Raw genomic sequence first — 13,450 nt, 5'->3', positions numbered from 1 at the left:
GCAAAGGTTGGGGACACAAGGCCATCCCCAATATCTTGATCTCCAATCTGGAGTGGCTGCTTCCTGGACTGGCTTCCCTCCACTGAGGCTGCACTCATGTCTTTCATTGAAACTTTACTAGGAGCCACCTCTATCTCTTAGAAGTGGGTGTCTTTGAGTCCACTCTGAGCCTGATTCCCTCTGCAGCCAGGACATAGTGCAGTGTCTGTGCCACAGCAGAGAAGTAGACAGGACTCAGAGGGGCAGAAAAGTCCTTGCAGTGAGCTCCGTAAACATCCAACTCGAGAGATACAGTCATCTCACAACCTGACCCAGGCCTTGAAGTAGGAGCTGAACGAGAGAATGAAAAATACAAGCAGGGTAAAGGGGATACTGTTCTTTTAGGGAAAATGGTATTGGGAACCCCATAGGGGTATTTCTGGGATGAAGTCCTGGGGTCCACTTCAGGTCCAGCAGTGCCAACAAATACAATGGCCTTTGGCACTGGACAACTGGATCTCAGAGGACTCAAGAGGTCTGGGGAAGCATGGGACTAGGGTTCCTCCCCATAGAAAAAAAAGCAGGAGAGCTAGGCTTTGTGGGGCCACTTGAGGGCCTCCCCACATCAGATTAGGCGGAAAATTATCAGGCAACCATGTGCCCTAGGCCTCAGGAGCCCTGAGGCGAGGCTCGCCCTTCCCCAGGGATTGCCCACCCAGAAGAAGCCCCTCTGGGAATTTCCTCAGTGGGATCAGGATAGGTATAAAAGGGATTCTGGAAGGTAGCCTGGAGGCTGTGGCTTTTGATTTGGTCCATGGTGAAGGGCCTGGATTTTGCATTTTGTCTAAATTGGGGTAAAATACACATAAATTTTATCATCTTAACCATTTCTAAAAGTACAATGCAGTAGTGTTAAGTATAGCCACATTATTGTGCACCTAAACTGAACTTTTTCATCTTGCAAAACTGAAATTCTATACTCATTAAACAATAACATGAAAATGGGTGAATTTTATAATATGTGAATTCTATCTCAATAAAGATGATTTAAAAATTTTTAACTCTCTGTCCCCCAGGTGACATTGTTTCTATTTTGAGACCCACTTCAAAGGCCACTTCTAGGGGTTGAGCCAAGATGGTGGAGCAGAGAGACTCACAGCTTGCCCTCTTCCACAAATACACCAAGAATTACATCTACAAACCCATTGAATTGCACAGAACACCTACTGAACTCTGGCAGAGTGTCTCTCATTTCAAAATACAGGAGGATTCTCAGAAAATCCGATAAACAAGTTTCTACTGTATAGCACAGGGAATTATATTCAGTATCTTGTAGTAACTTACGGTTAAAAAGAATATGAAAACGAATATACGCATGTTCCTATATGACTGAAGTATTGTGCTGTACACCAGATAATGACATACATTGTAAACTGACTATACTTCAATAAAAATATATTAAAAGATAATAAATAAAAATAAACAAACAGATAATAAAATATGATCATTAAGAAAAAAGCCACTTCTTACAGGAAGTCTTATGTCTGTCCTCCACCCTTTAGTGCCCCAGTCCTCAAACCAAGCAACTGCTTTGTACAAAGCACAAATCCTCCATGGCCAGCCTGGCCTGGAGATCCTCAGGGACCAGGGCACCAGCCCCCAGGGGCCTGGGGTGGGAGGTTGGAGCTGGTGTCCTCTTGACTTAGACTGGGAGGTAGGAAACTGTACCTTGGTCCCAGCTTTTGATAACAGACTATGTAACCTTGGGCAAAGCACTTCTCTCTGGACCTCAGGGTCCATACCTGGTTGTAGAAGGCTTGGTGGGCCTGCCCTACCCTAGCTTTTTCTGTAGGAGTATGGGAGAGGCTTCATCTCCTGAGCCTGGAAGATGGGCAAGGAGGAGATTATGGGTTTTCATTTAACAAATGAAGACACCAGGGCCAAGATGGACAAGGCCTGTCAAGCAGGGGGTTTGGTCATAGATCTCAGCCTGGCTAAGCTGTGGCTTTTGTTTTTTTATTGCTCCAGCAGGTGGGCACTTCTTGGGCACCCAGGCTTTCCCTGCAGCAAGGAAGGTGGCTGGGTGGTTCTACTGGGGCATCGAGTGGTCAACAAGACTGAAGGCAGGGTATGGAAACTCTGAAAAGGGCCCCTCCTTGACTTCGTTGCCAGGTCTCATTGACCACTCCTGATGCTCACATGGACCAGTTGCTCATCCAGGCAAAACGTCTGGGTGGACATTTCACAGTGTAGTACAGGGGACAGAGTCCAGGAGAATGAAGGGTGTTGGGGTCCAGAGTGCTAGGAAGGGGGCCCAGGATTGCAGGTTGGGAACTTTTGGCAGGAATGCTAAACCCCTGGAATTCTACCGGTGCCTTGGATACCCTGCAGCAGGGTTTTGAACAAAAGTCCCTACTAACACACCTTAGGGCCGAGAGGGGCTGGGAGTTCCATCCAGGGAGGCCAGCTTGCCTGGAGTAGGGTGGTTACACCAGGGAGCACCTCCTGCTCTGATGCTTTGCTACTCCTAGACTGGCCCTTTAAACCCAGACCATGATGTCACCATACACAGCAAGGGACGGGAGGGGGACTGCAGGCCTGAGGAGGGACTGCATTTCCCAGCAGCCTTGGGGGCACCACACCCCTCCCAGCAGGCACTGGCTCACTGCAGACTGTTAACTAGTCCAGTGCTGGTTTCTACCGGGGTTCTAAAGTGTCCACCTGTTCTCAGGTGGGTGTGGGGTTCCCTTAGGGGTGGAATGCCAGGGGCACAGATGGCGCAGGCCAAATCTCTGGGCCTGACATAGGATTGGGCCTCTTTCCTGCCATAATCCTGGCATCACCCCCAGCTTCCTCAGCCGACTCCTGATTCTTCCTCTCTTCCCATGCAGTCTCCCTTCCAGAACCCAGGAGCCCAGCCCCATTTGGATCCCGTCCCACTCTGCTTCAGTCTTGTCCCCGTGTACCCGCAGGAATTACCCCTTTGGCAGCCCGCTTTAAGCGGTGCTGGGACTACATCTCCCAACTACCTGGGCGGGAAATTTCTGACGCAGCCCCCCTTCCCCGCCCCCCAAACCCGCGGGGAGGTGCGGGCCGGCGGGGGGAGGTGACTTGATGTCATCGTGAGCAGCTGGGCGGCGGGTGCCGGTGCGCACAGAGCCGGGGCTCCCGCGGCGCCGCGCGGGTCAGGTCCCACGACTTGAGGAGAGGTCTAAGCGCTGCCCGAGCCAGCCCAGAGCCCGCCGGGCGCTCGCGCCCCGACCCCGGGCTGAGTCGGGGGTATGCTCCGGGCCCCCCGGAGCCGGAGAGAGAACCCAGGAGCGCCGCCGCCCAGTGCTGCTGCCCCGAACAGAACCGCAGCTAAGGAGCCCTGAGCAGCCTCCTCCCTCCCCACCGGCAGCCTCTGGGGGTCAGCAACCAAAGTCTGGGCTTCTTAGAAGTGAGTGTCCCCCCAACCCAGGGGCAGATGAGATTTGGGGGCGAGGAAGGAGAAACTGAGGTGGGGGAGAATGCCGGGTTCTAGAAGGGGGGTGGTATGGGGTTAGGGGCCCCATTCTTGGGGAGGTCCCAGGTGATCCGGATTAGTAGAGTAGGACCGGGGCCCCATTCTTTTAGGAGATAGGGGTGAAAAACGAGGACCCCATTCTAGGTAGGGCCTGGCTTGGGGGAGAGGCCCTATTTCGAGAGGGGCTGTTTTGGAGCCTGGGGCCTTTCAGTCTGAGAGAAGGGAGGAACATGTCTCGTATGGGAGGGGGTTGCACCTCTAGAGTCTGGGCAAGGGGATGAGGGAAAGAAGACTTGGGCACTCAGCGGCAGACCCACACGCTGTCCTGAAAGAACTGACAGGGTCTGTCTGTCTCTTTCTTGCTGACCTCTCAGCTCTGACTTCTTTTTCCAAAGAGCCAGGGAGGGAATCTTCGGAAGCCCAGGAAGGACCTGAGATCTGAGCCATCATCCTCTCTACCGTGCTTGCCCCCCAGGACTGGGCTGTTGCCGAAAGCCCTGGGGGGGGGGTCCCAGGACTGTGGTTGTCCCCCTCCGCAACTGCGCAGGATGGGCCCAAGTTAGTCAGCCCAGCCTCACTCAGCATCCTCCAGGCCCATCGGGAACCGCAGGGGCTCTGAAGGCTTGACCTGCTGCCTGGCTGCCATGGAGACGAAGCTGCCCCCTGCAAGCACCCCCACCAGCCCCTCTTCACCGGGGCTGTCCCCTGTGCCTCCACCCGACAAGGTGGACGGTTTCTCCCGTCGTTCCCTCCGCAGGGCCCGGCCCCGGCGGTCCCATAGCTCCTCTCAGTTCCGCTATCAGAGCAACCAGCAAGAACTCACTCCACTGCCCCTGCTCAAAGGTGAGCCCAGCTGCTGACTGGGAGGGTACCTGAGTCCTGGAGTGGGCAAGTGAGGCTTGGGGGTGGGGTAGTGAGAAGCAGCTGGTAGCTGTGATCAGACGGAGTTTGGATGGTCCCTTCCAGCCCAGGGACTCCACTATCTGAGCTGACCCCCAGCCCCCAGCCCTCTAGCCCTCTCTGCTGACGCATGGCCTGACTGGTCTGTCATCCTTGGAGGTGGGGCATCTGGAGGTGGCGCCACCCTGAGGGGCAGACCAGGGCCAAGGGTGGGGCCTACAGCCTGGGTTCCAGGAGGCCACTAGCAGCCCAGCTGCTGCCAGGGTCCTGGAGCAGGTGCTTAACATGGCTCCCTACAATCACCGTGTAATCCCCCCCACCTCTGGGACCTTACTGGCTGAGGTGGAGGGCACCCTAGAGATCCTTGGTCTTCGCTCTTCTCCCCACTTCTGGCTCTTGGAATAGAGTGCCACCTATGAGAAGGAAGCAGTGGCTGTTTGGGGCACCTGTGGAAAGCCCAGGCATCTGGGGTCTGTTACCTTGCTTTAAAATCAGGCTATCAAGCTCTGAGCCTGGGTTAGGATGAAGAGATGAAGTTATTGTACTGTGTAAGAATGGAGGATGGGCCAGAAGTTATTTCCTCTTGGCAAGTAGTGGAAGATGGCACAGAAGATGGGGTCTGGGGCAGAGGAGGCTGCCCTAGGGATAAGGAGGGCCCGCCCCTACCCGGAGCTCTGGCAGCTGGGGCCCAGGCTCAGCCCCTCCTTCCTCTCCAGATGTTCCAGCCTCTGAGCTGCATGAGCTGCTGAGCCGGAAGCTGGCCCAGTGTGGGGTGATGTTTGACTTCTTGGACTGTGTGGCCGACCTCAAGGGGAAGGAGGTGAAGCGGGCGGCACTCAATGAACTGGTGGAGTGTGTGGGGAGCACTCGGGGGGTTCTCATTGAGCCTGTCTACCCAGACATCATTCGCATGGTGAGCACTGGCATTTAGCCTCTAGGGGAGGTCTTGGTGGGCATGGGAACCCTCCACCTGCCTTTGGGGCCCCTGGGCAGAGAATAAACCTTTATTCTTGGGCTGGGCTCAAGGCCTGCATCTTCCTCACACACCCCAGCCCCACTGCTGCCCAGCATCCAGCCAGTGTAGGTCACTCAGTGCCTCCTGGGCCTGTCCCACCCCGCACTTTGGCTTATGCTCTCCTGAGGCCTGGCATATACCCCCACCACACACACATCCCTATCGCCATGGCCTGGCTCAGGTGCTGCCTCTTCCGTGAAGCCTCTCTCAGTGCCCAAGCTAGAAATCTCCTTTTTGCTGTTTAGAATGTCCATAGATCTTACCACTTTCTATCTTGTCTTCCCTCTGGACTGTACCTGATAGAGGGCAGGGTGTATCTCATCCACCCCTGGGTCCCTATCCCCTGGCCCAGGTCTTCCACGAACTAGGTGTTCAGGTAATGATTGCCAAGGAGTGAACTGCTTGCTGGGGCAGGTGCTGAGGCCCATTAAACTTTGGATGACGGATGCCCTGGCTGCCTTCGAGGGCTCTTCTTTAAAGAATCCTGACTCTTCCCCCTCAGATCTCAGTGAATATCTTCCGGACCCTGCCACCCAGTGAGAACCCTGAATTTGACCCTGAAGAGGATGAGCCCAATCTTGAGCCTTCATGGCCACATCTTCAGGTATAAGGGCTGGGGAAGATAGGGATCTGAGTTTCAGAAGAGATCCGAGGAGCTGGGAGCGGGTCTTCTTAGATCCTGGACTGTTGGATGAGGGCCATAGGGCAGGGTGAGTAGGGAAGGCTGTTCTTAACTCACCTTTTCATCTGTCCCCTCCCCCAGCTGGTCTATGAGTTTTTCCTGCGTTTCTTGGAGAGCCCAGACTTCCAGCCCTCCGTGGCCAAGAGATATGTGGATCAAAAGTTTGTCCTGATGGTGAAGTAGGGAGCCCAGGCTGGGTGGTACCAGGGGGCAGGGTAGGCTCTCTGAGGGGTGTGGGGATAGGATGGAAGCAACCTGACTTGGCCTCTTTCCTAACCCCTGATCCCGGGTCCCACAGCTCCTGGAGCTATTTGATAGCGAGGACCCCCGAGAGCGTGAGTACCTCAAGACCATCTTGCACCGGGTCTATGGCAAGTTCCTGGGGCTCCGGGCCTACATCCGCAAACAGTGCAGCCACATCTTCCTCCGGTGGGTGCCTGTGGCCTGCCCATCTGAGACCTGGGGAGGGAGGGAGAGAGCTGTGGGAAGATGGAGGAAAAGGCTCCTGGGCGGGGGGAACCTGTGGAACACTGGTTTACTAAAGTTTTCCTGGGCAATGTATTACATAATATTGCTTATAGAAATACTGTGAGATCAGCAGAGAAAGGGTATTTATTTCCATCTTATAGATGAGGAAATAGAGACCAAAGCTGAAGTGGCTTGTAGGGACCAGATCCGTTCAGGGGGCCTAGGATCTAAATCTTTTGACCCTCATTGTGCCAGGCTACAAGGACCCAAAGAAAGAGATTCCTTCTGCAAATGTGTATTGAGCACCAATGCCCAAATGACATCAGAGACCCACATGGCCTTATAGTTGGGACTGGCATTTGAGCTAGATGGCCTGTGTTTGAGTTTGGTTCTGGTTCAAGTATTTGGGTGGACTTGGGCAAATTATTTAAGCTCTTTCCTAGTTTCCTCATCTCTAAAGTGGGAATGATAGCTATACTAGCCCAGGGACACTCATCAAGATGAAATGAGACAATGCCTCCGAAGCACTCAGTATAGCTCCTGGACCAAGGCCAGGAATCTGAAACATTAGTTCTATTGTTATTAGCTATATAATAGGTGGGATGTGATCCCTGTCCTCCAGGAGCTCAGAGTCTATTAGATTCTCTGCTTATTAATTTTGGGGCAAGTTTCATTGAACTGCTGAGCCTTGATTTCTTCACCTGTATAAGGGATCTAATAAGCTCTACCTCCTGGGATAATTTTGAGAAGTACATAGCACAGAATAGATACTGTAAGTGTCTGTTATTCTTTTGGTTGATTGGCATGAACAGTGAAGGACTCAGGCAAAGTGCCTGCTGACTGGATGGGGACCAGGTAATGAGGGCTAGGGTCTGGGGGAGGAAGAGATGAGTTGGAATGCTTCACTGAAGAGAGGTTTCAGCTGGGACCCAGAGTGGCACTGGATGTAACAGAGGTGGATGTGGATCTCAGTGGGGCCTGGTTTGAGGTATTGGAAGCACAGCCTCTGGGTTGGGAGAGAGTTGGATCCTGCAGGGTGGGGCTGGGTAGGCAGGATGGCTGAGAGGGGCCTGGGTCTGCTCCAATTGGCTTCAGCTCTTCTGTATCCTTCTCTTCCTCTCAAAGGTTCATCTATGAATTCGAGCACTTCAATGGCGTGGCTGAGCTGCTGGAGATCTTAGGAAGGTGACTCTCTCTGGGCCTCAGCTGGAGCATCAGGATTCTGGGAGGAGGGACTGAGGCCCAGTCATCTGAACCCTCCTCATCTCTTCCGTCTCCTCCTCAGCATCATCAATGGCTTTGCACTGCCCCTGAAGACTGAGCACAAGCAGTTCCTGGTTCGGGTCCTGATTCCCCTGCACTCTGTCAAATCCCTGTCTGTCTTTCATGCCCAGGTAAGGCCTAGGCCTGCCCCTGCTGCAGCAGAGAGCTCCTGACAGAGTCAGGGAAGCCATCTGGGCTGCAGGGTCAGCCTGACACTCTGACTCCAGCCACACTAAAGCATGAACTCATGGGATCCCCTCTCGCCTTTTTCTTTACTAATTCTGTTCCATCTACCTTAGAGAGGCCCTTTAAGGCCAATCTTAGACATCAGCTCTCTGAAGACTTCCCAGCCCCTCCCTCTTGACCGGCCCTGGGCAGGATTAGGCTCCCCTCCTTCTATATTCCCATAGATCATGACACAGATTTCGATTATGGAAACTTCTGTAAAATTTTTAAGGACTAGTTTGCTGAATGTTTCCCCTGTGAGATCACTGTGTCCTCACACACCATACACGGTGCCTGGTACACCCTAGGTGAATGAGAGAATAGACACGGTAAATGAGTGAACGTCTGGCGTCCTGTCCTGGTCCCCTGCTGACCCATCCTATTCTCTCTGCCTACCTCTCACCCAACCCCTGCAGCTGGCATACTGTGTGGTGCAGTTCCTGGAGAAGGACGCCACCTTAACAGAGCATGTGAGTACCTCTGGGGGGACAGGCAGGCCCCCACCCCTGCAGGTCTGACTTGTTTCTGCCTCAACTCCCACAGGTGATCCGGGGGCTGCTCAAATACTGGCCAAAAACCTGCACCCAGAAGGAGGTATGAAGAAGGGCTTTGATGTCCATCAGAGTGAGGTTGGGAGGGCCCAGATTCCAGAGGGCAGTCACATGTGCGTCAGGGGAGATGGGAACTGCTGCCCTCTGTGTCCTTACCCCCTACCCCAGGTGATGTTTCTGGGTGAGATGGAAGAGATTCTGGATGTCATTGAGCCCTCCCAGTTTGTGAAGATCCAGGAGCCCCTCTTCAAGCAGGTGGCTCGCTGTGTGTCCAGCCCCCATTTCCAGGTATGGGGCAGGGACAGGTCGGGGAGAGTCAGGGTATGGACTGGTAGGGTTGGCAAACTGACTTAACATAGCTCCCTCTGTCCTTAGATTTTTCTCTGGACCTTCCTGGGTCTGATAATGGAGAGATGCTGGACTTAGGGTCAGGAGACCTAGGGTCTAGCCTCAGATCTGCCTCCCACTGGCTGAGGAACCTTGAACAAATCACTTAGCAACTCAGTCTGATTAAGCTTCCTCATCTGTAGAATGGGCTTCTTCATCTGTAGTGATCTCTCCACAGATGAGAACTGAAGGAATGGTAGCATAAACACATTTGGTAAACTGAAATGGACATTTACGAAACGGCCATGAATGGGATGGATGGTTGTCATCACTTTTCCCCTTTCTTAGTGACCTTAGGTTTCATTAGCCCCACTTTAGAGCCCAGCAAGGCTTCCCCACACCATCCAGACTGGCTGTAACTGATGTTCTCCTGCATGTGTGTGTGCAGATTTTCTCTCATTCTTAAGAGTCATAACCTGGTGGTTAACAATTTTTCCTCACAGTGATTCTGGCACTTCGGTTTACTAAATACCTCATTTGATTCTTACAACAGCCCTATGGAGGTAGCTATTATTAGCCCCACTTTACAGATTTGAAAACTGAGGGGTTAAATGCCTTGCCCAAGGTCATGTGGCCAGTGTGTAGTGGAGCTGGGATTCACTCCTGAGTGCTGAACTCCAAATCCAGTGCTCTTTTCACCTTACCACGTTGCTTCCTCTGGTGGGTCAGATGAGCCCTGAAGATGGGGTGTGTGGAGGGCAGGGCTCCCTGGGTTTTGAGTTGGGGATGGATACCAGGCCTTGCACATGTAGGGAAGCCACTGTCAGGTGCTCACTCTCATCTTGCTGCCCCAGGTTGCAGAGCGGGCTCTGTATTTCTGGAACAATGAGTATATCCTGAGCCTCATTGAGGACAACTGCCACACTGTGCTGCCTGCTGTGTTTGGGACCCTCTACCAAGTCTCCAAGGAGCACTGGAATCAGTGAGTGCCCAGGCCTTGACCTAACCCACAAAAGCTGCGGCAGGGCCAACCAGTCCAGAACTAGGGTTACTCCCAGCTAGAGAGGATCAGGGAAGGCATCCAAAGATGGTGGAGGAGTGACGAAAGGAGCAGGAAGAGGGCAGTGCTGTGGAATTCAGGGCTGTATTCTCTGTTTGGGACACAAGGAAAGGCAGAATGCTGGAGAGGGAGGTGGGACCCAACCGAAGTTGCTCTCATCTCCTCACTCCTTCCCTTGACCCTGCCAAGAACCATTGTATCGCTGATCTACAATGTGCTCAAGACCTTCATGGAGATGAATGGGAAGCTGTTTGATGAGCTCACAGCCTCCTACAAGCTGGAAAAGCAGCAGTGAGTGCTGGGGGGCTGGGCACGGAGGGAGAGGGGAGAAAAGCAAACAGGAACCAGTTCCTAATGGTTGGAGGGAACTTAAGAGGGCAACCCACATCCCATCTGATCAGACGTTTAAAGTCTCTCCCTACGTTCCTGCCAAGTGCTGGGCCATCCGTGCCCAGCTCTCACCTGTATCCTCCAATTATCCTCCTAAGTACTTCTTCTAAGGTATGGCGCCTCCTCCCACCCTTCAGCTGGGGCCTCTCAGGGCTAGGCTAATCTATCTGCCCCATGACCACAGGCTGGGACCAGTCTCTCCTTACTGCTTTCTCCCCTAAGTGAAAGGTTCCCTTTGCAGAGTTGGGTGGCGGCAAGGGAGGCTGGACTGTAGGTTGGGCCCCAGGTAGCGGAACTGCCTCACCCTCTCTCCCCAGGGAGCAGCAAAAGGCTCGGGAACGTCAGGAGCTGTGGCAAGGCCTGGAGGAGCTACGGCTACGCCGGTTACAGGGGACCCAAGGGGCCAAAGAGGCCCCACTCCAGCGGCTTACACCCCAGCTGGCCACCAGTGGAGGTCAGAGCTAGAGAATCCCCAGAAGGGGAAGAGCTAAACCCAGAGCTGTCAGTCCCTCCATCCTCCCTTCTACCCAGAGGCCCAGAGAGAGACACACAAACTTCTGGCCTTGCCAGAGTGGGCTCGGAGGGCTCCCTACCTGGCCCAGTGTGAGCAGTTTCCACTGGGAGGGAGAGGAGGAGAGGAGGAGAGATGGTGGTCCTGGCAACAGAACTCTCAGGCCCTCCTGGCAGGGCATGACCAGGGCAAGCTTGACCAGGAAGCTGCCATTGGGGATCTGCCTCTGCCCCGCAAAGCTGGGCTGCAGACTGCAGGCAGGTTCCCATCCCCTGCTCCCAGCCTAGGGCAAGGGGACCCAGCCCCTTGGCTGCCCCACCTTGTGCCAGCACAAGGTCTTTCCTCACCCCACCATGGGATCCATGGTCTATTTATTCTCCCCCAGCTCATCTGCAACACAGACATTATCCAGGGCCTGGGGCACCCTCCTTCCTCCCCTCCCTCACCCTATACATCCTTGTCCCCTTTTTATTTATTGGGCAGGGGGAGGGGTGAGGGCACAAGCAGAAGATTCCCCATGCCCTGGGGCAAGGGATGGTGGTCACAGTAACCATGGTCTGTTCCCCTTTCCCTGGCTGGGGGTAGATTTAATAAAGAGAGAAACTCAAGATCTGCTTGCTTTATTTAGGGGTAGGGACAAAGAGGAAAGTGAAATGATGAAGGACTGGTGAGGAAGCCAGGCAGAGGCAGGGAGGAAGCAGAAAACCCCCACCTCTTGGGAGGTGACAATCAGAATCTTAAGAGGGTTGGAGCTGTTGTCCTTAATGAGGTTCAGGATATACAGGATCTACTCCAACCTCAAACCCTCTGACGAAGGGGAGGGTCGGGGGAAGGATGGGCTAGTAGCGTGAGAGGCGACACATGTCACACTGGCAGGCCCTGGCTGTGAAGATCTCCAGCTCTTCCCTCCGGTCCCCCCCACAATGCAGGTGCACCTTCACCTGTGGAAGAGGTGGGTGTCTGTTCCAGCCCCCTTCCTTGGGCCATCTTAGAACCCCATCTCCTCTGTCTCCCCTACCCACGATGAGCCACCACCAGACTGGGCCCCCTCACCTTCCTCAGGGTGCTGATGGTGCAGCACTGAGAGACGGAGGTGATGTTATGTCGATAACCACTGGCCACCAGCACAGAGTACCGGGAAGGGAAGGCGCTGGACTCGCAGTGGCCCACACAGGCTTGTGCCACATGGGAGCCCTGGCAGGTGCCTTTGTGGTCACTTCGCACCGTCACATTGAAGGCTAGGAAAACAGGCGACAGTAGATGGTTGCCTGAGCCTCACTGCTCCCTCAAGGGTGCTTTCTGCCCCTCAGCCCAGTCCATCAGCTCTTTGCTCCCACCCAGTTCTCTGCTCCCAGGTTACTTACGGTGCAAGTGGCAGCCTGGGATGGCCGCCTGCCGACCCTGGCCTTCAATGACTGCCAGGACCAGCAGGCAGAGGAGCAGGGTTTGGGGGGACGCCATGGGCATCTGAAACACAGTGGGTAGATAGCTGTCTCTAGATGGATATGCAGGTCCGAGGGGGAGTTCTTTAACTACTGCATGCCTCCAGGGCTAGGCTGGTCTTTCTGACTGGGGTGATGCATGCCTGAGGGGCTGTCTTTTCCTTGTATCTGCCTTTTGGTGAGTGTGTGTGTGTGTGCGCGCGCCTCTGATTGTCTTTCCGGATGGGTGTTGATTGTGAGCAGCTGTCTCAATGTGACTTGTGTGTCAGCCCACTGCAGTGATTCTCCCCTGGAATTTCCTCTGCCATCTGGAGCATAAACCTCTGCCTCCCTCCATCTGCCCCGTCTTGGCCTGCAGATCCCTTATCTGCAGCCCCTAGTCCCTCCCAGGTCTCTTCCTGCCTCAGTGAGCTCACCACTTCCAAGGCCGAGGAACTGAATGGCTTGCTGAGTGGCTTGCTGAGTGGCTCTTCTTGCCTCCTGCTGGTCTCCAGAAGATGCTGGCTCTCTGGGTTTTTATTTGCCAGTGTTCTGCAGCCACGCCCTCTTGGAGATCGGCTTTCAGGCCTGCCTCTCTGCCTGAAGTCTCAGCAAAACCACCTGGGAAATCCTGCTCTTCTCTGAGGTGTGGTCCTCAGAGAGCAGCTTCTGCTACTTTCTGCTTCCCTTCTGTCTAAAAGCTGCCTGTGGCCCAGGGCTGGGCAAGTGAGTTAAGAGAAAAGCCCAGGAGCTGGTGGAGTGGGCAGCGTGTATGTAGTTGGGAAGAGAGGGCTCTAGATTGGGCTGAGTTGTGGCCACCTGTGTTCTCTTCCTTGCTGTGTGACCTTGGTTAAGGACACAAAGACACTTCTATTTAGGGCCTTGCCAGCCCACCCTTAAAACTACTAAACTCAGCCCTGCTTGTCTCTTTCATCCACTGCAAAGGAAAGGGTGGGGAGGAGACTCTTACGAACAAGGGAAATGATAGCAGTGGGGGTCTCCTGAGAGGTGTGTGATGGCAGAGCCAGGGGGAATGGGGGTGGGGTGCAGGTTCTAAGTCCATTTCAGAGTTTCACTGTCAAGTGGATGACTTTTCATCCTAGGGGTCAGCTACAGAGTGGGGCTCCCCCCAGCCCCTGGAATAACAGGAACC

The 13,450-nt window shown here is 54.2% G+C and overlaps 2 protein-coding genes across 4 annotated transcripts; one reads left to right on the top strand and one right to left on the bottom strand.

Moving 5' to 3' along the window:
• Window positions 1–2,644: 2,644 nt before the first annotated feature.
• On the top strand, window positions 2,645–11,484 carry PPP2R5B (protein phosphatase 2 regulatory subunit B'beta). Of its 3 annotated transcripts, none has more exons than XM_031448165.2 (14): window positions 2,645–3,418; window positions 3,880–4,327; window positions 5,101–5,297; window positions 5,902–6,003; window positions 6,163–6,255; window positions 6,380–6,510; window positions 7,675–7,734; window positions 7,835–7,943; window positions 8,454–8,507; window positions 8,581–8,631; window positions 8,757–8,876; window positions 9,770–9,897; window positions 10,165–10,266; window positions 10,683–11,484. In XM_031448165.2, exons 2-14 carry the CDS (start codon window positions 4,129–4,131, stop codon window positions 10,828–10,830), a joined length of 1,494 nt encoding a protein of 497 aa, XP_031304025.1. In that variant the 5' UTR covers window positions 2,645–3,418; window positions 3,880–4,128; the 3' UTR covers window positions 10,831–11,484. The 3 variants fall into 3 exon arrangements, with proteins under 3 accessions (XP_031304025.1, XP_064348220.1, XP_031304027.1); XM_064492150.1 differs by having other exon boundaries at window positions 3,859–4,327; XM_031448167.2 differs by having other exon boundaries at window positions 2,648–3,418; window positions 4,242–4,327.
• A 6-nt stretch (window positions 11,485–11,490) lies between these two features.
• GPHA2 (glycoprotein hormone subunit alpha 2) lies at window positions 11,491–12,343 on the bottom strand. Its single transcript, XM_010996033.3, has 3 exons — window positions 12,241–12,343; window positions 11,930–12,114; window positions 11,491–11,817 (listed from the first exon to the last, which is right to left on the bottom strand). The coding sequence occupies exons 1-3, from the start codon at window positions 12,341–12,343 to the stop codon at window positions 11,716–11,718; spliced, it is 390 nt and encodes a 129-aa protein (XP_010994335.1). The 3' UTR covers window positions 11,491–11,715.
• Window positions 12,344–13,450: the final 1,107 nt, after the last annotated feature.

The sequence above is a fragment of the Camelus dromedarius genome, chromosome 12 (genome assembly GCF_036321535.1).
Source record: "Camelus dromedarius isolate mCamDro1 chromosome 12, mCamDro1.pat, whole genome shotgun sequence".
Lineage (NCBI taxonomy): Eukaryota > Metazoa > Chordata > Mammalia > Artiodactyla > Camelidae > Camelus > Camelus dromedarius.
The sequence above is the reverse complement of the archived record's forward strand: the minus strand, read 5'-3'. Positions and strand labels throughout refer to the sequence as shown.

Excerpts from the sequence above, each read along its gene's own strand:
- PPP2R5B (XM_031448165.2), top strand. The coding sequence starts at position 4,129 with ATGGAGACGAAGCTGCCCCCTGCAAGCACCCCCACCAGCCCCTCTTCA. Across the intron at positions 8,508-8,580 it reads ACGCCACCTTAACAGAGCAT|GTGATCCGGGGGCTGCTCAA; the intron begins GTGAGTACCTCT and ends CAACTCCCACAG. Across the intron at positions 8,877-9,769 it reads TGTCCAGCCCCCATTTCCAG|GTTGCAGAGCGGGCTCTGTA; the intron begins GTATGGGGCAGG and ends TTGCTGCCCCAG.
- GPHA2 (XM_010996033.3), bottom strand. The coding sequence starts at position 12,343 with ATGCCCATGGCGTCCCCCCAAACCCTGCTCCTCTGCCTGCTGGTCCTG. Across the intron at positions 12,115-12,240 it reads CCCAGGCTGCCACTTGCACC|CCTTCAATGTGACGGTGCGA; the intron begins GTAAGTAACCTG and ends CTGTTTTCCTAG. Across the intron at positions 11,818-11,929 it reads CCATCAGCACCCTGAGGAAG|GTGAAGGTGCACCTGCATTG; the intron begins GTGAGGGGGCCC and ends CCTCTTCCACAG.